General features: G+C 56.8%; 1 protein-coding gene across 1 annotated transcript; it reads right to left on the bottom strand.

Annotated features, from left to right (window-relative positions):
- Positions 1-1,001: 1,001 nt before the first annotated feature.
- On the bottom strand, positions 1,002-7,534 carry CRYBB3 (crystallin beta B3). The gene is made up of 6 exons (XM_064168147.1): positions 7,133-7,534; positions 4,519-4,598; positions 3,137-3,255; positions 2,877-3,009; positions 2,628-2,770; positions 1,002-1,307 (listed from the first exon to the last, which is right to left on the bottom strand). Exons 1-6 carry the CDS (start codon positions 7,278-7,280, stop codon positions 1,142-1,144), a joined length of 789 nt encoding a protein of 262 aa, XP_064024217.1. The 5' UTR covers positions 7,281-7,534; the 3' UTR covers positions 1,002-1,141.
- Between the last annotated feature and the right edge of the window lie 441 nt (positions 7,535-7,975).

Below are 7,975 nucleotides of genomic sequence, written 5' to 3'. Positions count from 1 at the left end.
ACCTCAGATTTTAAGGTGGAACCCCCAAAAATTTGGTGAGAAACCTCCAGATTTTAGAAGAACCTCAAAAACTCATCAAGAAACCTCCAATCCTTTTAGAAGAACCTCACATTTTAGGTGGAACCCCCAAAAATTTGGTGAGAAAGCTCAAGATTTTAGAAGAACCTCAAAAACTCATCAAGAAACCTCAAATTCTTTCAGATGAACCCCAAATTTTAAGGTGAACCCCCCAAAAATTGGCGAGAAACCTCCAGATTTTACAAGAACCTCAAAAACTCATCAAGAAACTTCCAATCCTTTTAAAAGAACCTCAAATTTTAAGGTGAAACCCCAAAAAATTTGGTGAGAAACCTCCAGATTTTAGAAGAACCTCAAAAACTCATCAAGAAACCCCCAATCCTTTTAGAAGAACCTCACATTTTAGGTGGAACCCCAAAAATTTGGTGGGAAACCTCCAGATTTTAGAAGAACCTCAAAAAAGTCATCAGAAAACCTCCAATCATTTTAGGAGAACCTCAAATTTTAGGTGGGAACCTCCAAAACCTGGTGGAGAAACCTTCCAGGCAACCAGCAATAGAACAAGAGGTCACAGCCAGGGGAGGTCTAGGCTGGATGCTAGGAGGAGTTGTTGGCAGAGAGAGTGATTGGCATTGGAATGGGCTGCCCAGGGAGGTGGTGGAGTGGCTGTGCCTGGAGGTGTTGAAGCCAAGCCTGGCTGGGGCACTTAGTGCCATGGTCTGGTTGCTTGGGCAGGGCTGGGTGCTAGGTTGGACTGGCTGAGCTTGGAGGTCTCTTCCAACCTGCTTCATTCTCTGATTCTAAGAACCCCAAAAAAGATCCATCAGGGACTTCAGGAGCACCTTCAACTCACCACCACAAAATCCACTCCAACCTCCTACCCCACACTCCTCCATCCCTCCCTCCCCTCCCCCAAAAACCAAAGCCTAACACCCAAACCAGCTCCATCCAGGACCAGGCAAGGCTCTTGGCAGCCTCCAGCTCAGAGCTTTATTGAGGACTTTTGGCACCCAAAAAAATAATAACCCCAAACCAACCCAACAAACACCAAGGTCACAGCATCGCGGCAGCCCCCAGGGGCTGGGGCCGGCAGGGGCTGGGGGAGGGCACAGCGATGCCCTCCTCAGCTGTTCTCGAAGCAGCCGCGCTGGTGCCACTGCTGGTCCCGCACACGGCGCACCGACTGGATGAGAGGCTGGTTGGCATCCCACTCGTTCCAGTGCCGGTACTCCCCCTTCTCGAAGACGTGCTGGCGGCCCCGGTACCCGGGGTACTCGTAGCCCACCCAGCTGCAAGGGATGCAGGCAGCTCTCAGCAGCGCCCCGGAGGCGGTTCCGCCGCTCCCCACCCTCACCGGGCGCACGGTTCCTCCCCCAGCCCTGAACGGGAGGGCAGCGTCCCAGTACCACCCCCAGTACCAACCCCTTAGGGTTGGGGCGGTGCTGTGTGATGGTGCTCAAGGGCACTGCTGCATCATCACCAAGGGTCACTGCTTCGTCACCACTGTTCCGGCCCCACTGCCCCATCCTCACTGCTTCACACCCCCTGCCCCATCCCCTCTGCTCCATCGCCCTGCCCCTTTGCCCCTGCTCTTTCCCCTCTGCTACATCACCTCTGCCCCATCCCCACTGCTCCATTCCCCCTGCCCCATTGCCCCTGCCCTTTCCCCTATGCTACATCACCTCTGCCCCATCCCCACTGCTCCATTCCCCCTGCCCCCTTGCCCCTGCCCTTTCCCCTCTGCTACATCACCTCTGCCCCATCCCCACTGCTCCTGCCCCATCACTGACAAGGCTGCAGCGGCAGAGCCCAGCTAGCCATGGTGTCCCAAGCAGAGGAGGGGCCATGGTTCCACCACGGAGCCCATCAGAGCCCTAGGTCAGGGCAGGAAGCTGTCTCCCAGCTTTGGTGGCACTGCCATGGTGCCACTCACTCCCTGTAGGCCAGGGAAAGGGTGGGAGTGAGGCACATGAAGGGCATGAACTGCACTGTGGGGACAGGTGGCACAGCTGTTCCAGGCACCTCCACCAGCACCCTGTGGGGACCAGCCATGGAGCCATAGGATGGGGGCTCCAACCTGGGGGGACCTTGTTGGGTGTTAACACCCTGTGGGGATCAGCTATGGCACCATGGGTGGGACCTCGTTGGGTGTTACCATCATGTTGGGATCAGCTATGGCACCATGGGTGGGACCTCGTTGGGTGTTACCATCATGTTGGGATCAGCTATGGCACCATGGGTGGGACCTCGTTGGGTGTTACCACCCTGTGGGGATCAGCTGTGGTGCCATGGATGGGACCTCGTTGGGTGTTACCATCATGTTGGGATCAGCTGTGGTGCCATGGATGGGACCTCGTTGGGTGTTACCATCATGTTGGGATCAGCTATGGCACCATGGGTGGGACCTTGTTGGGTGTTTCCATCACGTTGGGATCAGCTATGGCACCATGGGTGGGACCTTGTTGGGTGTTACCACCCTGTGGGGGTCAACTGTGATGCTATGAATGGGATCTTATCAGGGTGTTACCACCCTGTGGGGATCAGCTATGGCACCATGGGTGGGACCTGGGCGGGGTGTCCCCAGGTGCCCCCAATGCCAGCATCCTTACGTTCCATTCAGGGCCCTGACGCTGGCCACGCGGTCCTGGAAGCCGTGGGCCCAGAGGCTGGGCACGTCGTCGTCCACGATCTCCATCTTCCGCCCGGTGTAGCCTGCGTTCTCAAAGAGGTGGATCTTGTGGTCAGGGCTGTCCTGGGGGAAGGTGTGGGTGAGAGGCTGCTCTCTGCACCCCCAGCCTGGCGGTGCCCATGCTGCCTGTTGGCAGGGGCAGAGGCAGCCCAAAGCAGGCAGGACTCACGATCTGGAGGGGCCGGATGGACATGAGGCTGTCGCTGTTGTGGCTGTTGGACCAGGAGTCCCAGCGGGGGTAGTCTCCCTTCTCCAGCACGAACTGCTCCCCGGCGAAGGCCTGGCGCTCGAAGCCCAGCCACCTGCGGGACCGAGGCTCAGGGCAGGCACGGGGCAGGGCTGCTCCCCACCGGCAGGATGCAGGAGATGCTCTCCCTGTCATCCCCCCCCCACCCCGTGCTTTATCCATCCTGCACACCCTGGACTTACGGGCCAGACTCCACCTGGATGGAGCCCACCTTCTCCAGCTCTTTCTCAGTGATGTTGGGGAGCTCCTCTGTCAGCTCACACTTCTTCCCCTGGAAGTTCTCCAGCTCATAGATCGTGATCTAAAGGGGTGAAGGATGCTGTGCTGCAGCCATGTCCTGCCCTGGCAAACACAAGCAGCTGCAGAGTGAAGTGGTCCAGCCGCATCCCCTCCATCCATGCCACCCTGTGCCAACGTCGCTCCTGTCCCATGGCAGAGCTGGATCCTGCCACCTGCCCCTGAGCCACCAGACAGCTCCTGGGCTTTGCTCTGCAGCCAGGTATGGGCCCAAGATGTCTGCTGGGTGAAGCACAGGCTTGAGCTTGTGTCCCCTGTGATGGGCTGCAAACAAGTTCACTGCTTCAAACACAGCATCACACATGGAGGTCTGTGCCGAGAGACCTCCAGGGCCATGGGCTGTGGTCTTCTGCTCCCAGCCTGGTCACAGCCCTTTGCTGCTCCTTCAGATCCATTTATTCTCCTGGCCTGGTCTGCAACAAGCTAATTTGTCAGTGTTTCCTCTAAACCCTGCCAGCTGCAGAGACCACAGCAGCTCCATGGCACCTCCTGCTCTGGGCAGAGCTTCTGGCTGGACTGCAGGATGAGTTTGATCCGATGCTGGAAAGCAGCAGGAAGCAGAGTCCAGAGTGCCTGGCACAATTTGGGGATCAGAAGGGCGGCACAGCAGGAAGGCACCTCCCAGCCCCTTCCCAGGACAAGGGCAGAGCCTTCTGCAGATGCTGCATGAGCATCAAGGGACAGAGGTGACACCCACGGTCCTCAGAGACTTGTTCCCACCCCAAAGCACTCAGCAGCCCAAGCTCCCAGGCCCTCTTTGCTCCATCTCCCACCTCCAGCCTTTCCAAACTGAGAGCAGCCTTACCCAGCTTCCCAAGCTGCAGCAAGGGCTGTGTCCATCCCAACACCCACCACCCATTTACCTCCCAACCACCTCCTAGCACAAGAATGATGACCCAAGAACCACCCAGGGAGTTCCACTGCTCAAGCCTGCAGCTGCTCCCACCATGCTGGGGCATTTTATCTCCTGGATGAAATCTCTGTGCAGCTGCACACCAGCCCAGCAGGCAAATGGACTTGGCAGCCCCAAATGCAGCATCTCCCCCTGCCAGACAGCAGCATCTCCCCCAGCTGATGTTTCCCTCCCCAGCCCACAGCCCAGCTCGATGCTTGAGGAGCAAATACATCAGAACTGGTTGCATTGGGAAGCTGGGGGCCACTTTCTTCCCCAGTATGACCTGCAGTGCTTTGACACTGGTGCCAGCCTTGCTTGGTGGCTCCACAGCATCACCCAATGCCCAGCAGCAACCAGTTGCCCCCAGTATACCTTGTAATTGCCACCTCGCTCGCCAGCACCCTCCCCAGTCGCCATCTGCTCGGGGGGACTTTGCTGCTCTGTCATTGTGCCTGGAAAACCCAAAGAGCAGCAGGTTAAGGTGGTGGTGGTACTTCAGTGCCAGCCCTCAAGCCATCAGACACTCAACAAACCACTGAAGGTGGCACAGGAAAGGGCAACAAAGCTTAGTGCAGGTCCCAGCAAGGCAGCATCTGTAAATCCCTAGGGATGTCCAGGCTAGAAAGCTCTGTTCTCCATCCTCTCTCCCTCGTGGGCCCTGCATCCTCACCCAGGGCTGGAGAGCTCACAGCTGAACCAAACCATCTTCCAGGTGCTCCAGGATCCCTCTCTGACCCTGGCATCTTTCACCACTAAGAGAGATCTGAAGCTTTCCCTCACTCCTGCAGCCCAGCATCCTGAGGCACATCAGACCCTGGAGTCACCACGTTGGCTGGCAGGGCAGGAGCAAGATCATACAACCATAGAATAGCTCAGCTTGGAAAAGACCTCTGAGATCATCAAGTCCAGCCAAGGATCCCCTTTTTGCTCTCCAGGAACATCTGCCAAGGTTCCTGCTGGAATGGGAAATCCCATCCAAGTACTCCTTCCCCAGGGGCTTGTCAAGAGGTTACCAGATGAGCTAAAGAACCTTTGTCTGAGATTCGTAGCCAAAGCTCTGCAGCTTCACTTCTCACCTTTAACCCAAGGTTGGCTCTAGCAAGACCTCAACTCAGGCCTGCCAACTCTCCTTTAAAGCCCCTTCCATGTCTCCAAGTCTGACATGCTCAACCAAAGTCATGCAGCATCACATCTTGCCCAGCATCAACACAAGGTTGGCTCTAAGAAGAGCTCAACTCAAGACATGCGAAGTGTCTAGGAAAGCCTTTTCCAAGTCTCTAAGTTTGATGTCCTCAGCCAACCTCTTCTAGCCCATCATCAGCCCCAGGCTGTCTCTAGGAAGACCTCAACTCCACATATGATAACTCTCTTGGAAAGCCCCTTCCAAGTTGCCAAGTTTGATGTCCTCAGCCAGCCACTTCTTGCCCAGTGGATAAGCCACTTGGGTGAATCCAAGGCTGTCTCTAGGAAGACTTCAACTCAAGCCATGCTAATTCCCTTTTAAAGGCCCTTCTAAGTCTCCAAGCAACCTAAGCCCTGCAGCACCACTTCTTGCCCACAATCCACCCAAGTTTGGTTGTAGCAAGAATCCAGCTCAAAAGACCCCAACTCAAGACACGTTGCCCGTTCCAAGTCTCCAAACACCAAAGCCTTCCAGCACCACCTCTTGCCCATCCTCCCCCCAGGGCCATCCCTAGCAAGACCCCAACTCAAGCCACGCTGACACTCTATGAAGCCCCTTCCAAGTCTCTAAGCACCAAAGCCTTCCAGCACCACCTCTTGCCCATCTCCCACCCAAGGCCATCCCTAGCAAGACCCCAACTCAAGCCATGCTGACACTCTATGAAGCCCCTTCCAAGTCTCCAAACACCAAAGCCTTCCAGCACCACCTCTTGCCCATCCTTCCCCCAAGGCCATCCCTAGCAAGACCCCAACTCAAGCCACGCTGACACTCTATGAAGCCCCTTCCAAGTCTCCAAACACCAAAGCCTTCCAGCACCACCTCTTGCCCATCCTTCCCCCCAAGGCCATCCCTAGCAAGACCCCAACTCAAGCCATGCTGACACTCTATGAAGCCCCTTCCAAGTCTCCAAACACCAAAGCCTTCCAGCACCACCTCTTGCCCATCTCCCACCCAAGGCCATCCCTAGCAAGACCCCCAACTCAAGCCACTCCAACTCTCTTGGCAAGCCCTCTCCGAGGCTCCAAGCGGCGCCGGCGCTACCTGTGGCGGCGTGGTCCGGCTGTGGCGGGCGGCGCGGGCTGGGCCTGCTATTTATGGGTCGCTTCTGGCCAGCCCAGCAGATTGTTTGGGCGCTGATGCAGCAGCTGCGTCCACGGAATTCCAGCCATGAGACCGCGGCTGAATAGCGGGGCCGAGGCGGGCGCGCGGCGAGCGCCATTCACGCTCCTCCCGCCCGGCCCTCGAAAGCCTGCCGCGCGCTGCGGGGCAGATTAAGCGGGAACCTGGCATCAGCAGGTTCGTGGCCGCTTCTTGCCAGGCTCTCTGGAAAACTCTTGCCGTCAGCAGTTCACGGGCAGGGGTTGGGAGCAGCACGCAGCGAAAACAGGCGGCCAGGCTGAGCTTGGGCCTCCCATGGGAAACCCCCCGCGGGGATGGGGACTCCCTCAGCGCTCTGGATAACGCTCAAGGGGGACAAAATTGTTCCTCGTCTACAACCTAACCCTCCCCTGGCGCAGGTCCAGGGTGTTTCCTCTTGTTCTGGCAGCTGATTTAGGGAGAAGAGACCATCCCTGCCTGGCTCCAGCCTCCTTTCGGGGAGCTGTAGAGAGCAATGAGGTCTGCCCTCAGCCTCTTCGCTATGCTGAACACCCCCAGCTCCCTCAGCTGCCCCCCACCCCAGCCCTGCTCTCCAGACCCTTCCCCAGCTTTGCTGCCCTTCTCTGGACCTGCTCCAGCCCTTCAACGTCCCTCTCGGAGCGAGGGGTCCTAAACTGAACCCCAGATTCAAAGGTGTGGCCTCACCAGTGCCCAGAACGTGGTGACAATCCCTGGCCTGGTCCTGCTGGCCATAGTCTTGCTTGACAGAACAAGTTGCTGGTGGCCTGGCTTCACAACTCTCCCCAGAGCAGACACAGCCTGTCCGTGCTGCTCTCTCCTCCAGACTCTCCATGACTTGGAGTCCTGTGGAGTTGCCCTGTGCTTGGGCCAGCAGATCTCTGGACCGGCAGCTCCTCTGGCTCCTGGATCTTCTCAACGCTCAGCAAGAGCTAAAGGACCTGTGAGGGGCAAGAGGATGGGGCCAGACTTGTTTTCAGTGGTGGCCAGAGACAGGATAAGGGACAATGGCCACAGGCAGAAACCCAGAAGGTTCCACTTGAACAGGAGAAGCTTCTTTGTTGTGAGGCTGCTGGAGGCCTGGAGCAGGCTGCCCAGAGAGGTTGTGGAGTCTCCTTCCCTGCAGAGCTTCCAAACCCACCTGGCTACTGTGATGCTGGGCAAGCTGCTGCTTGAGCAGGGCAGGGGTTGGACTGGATGATCTGCAGAGCTCCCTTCCAAGCCCAGCAGGCTGGGATTCTGTAAGAGGTGAAAGCAGAAGGCACTCCACAAGCATTACTTGTAACTGAGATAGGATTGGATCAGCAGCCTGGGCTGGTGACACAAGGAAGATGACGTTGAGAAGATCTTTTACTACACAACCTGAAGGACATCAGTATTCAACCCAAAGTACAACACAAAGAGGTGGTGGAGCAGGAAAAAAAAGGACTCCCCCACTCGACAGCATTCTAAAGATGCTTTTTAATTGGACATTGAAGCATTAAACATCACTCAGTAGTAGGTTTGACTACTCAGTACAGTCAAGTTTCA

This window comes from Pogoniulus pusillus, chromosome 30 (assembly GCF_015220805.1).
Source record: "Pogoniulus pusillus isolate bPogPus1 chromosome 30, bPogPus1.pri, whole genome shotgun sequence".
In the NCBI taxonomy this organism is placed as follows: Eukaryota; Metazoa; Chordata; class Aves; order Piciformes; family Lybiidae; genus Pogoniulus; species Pogoniulus pusillus.
The sequence above is the reverse complement of the archived record's forward strand: the minus strand, read 5'-3'. Positions and strand labels throughout refer to the sequence as shown.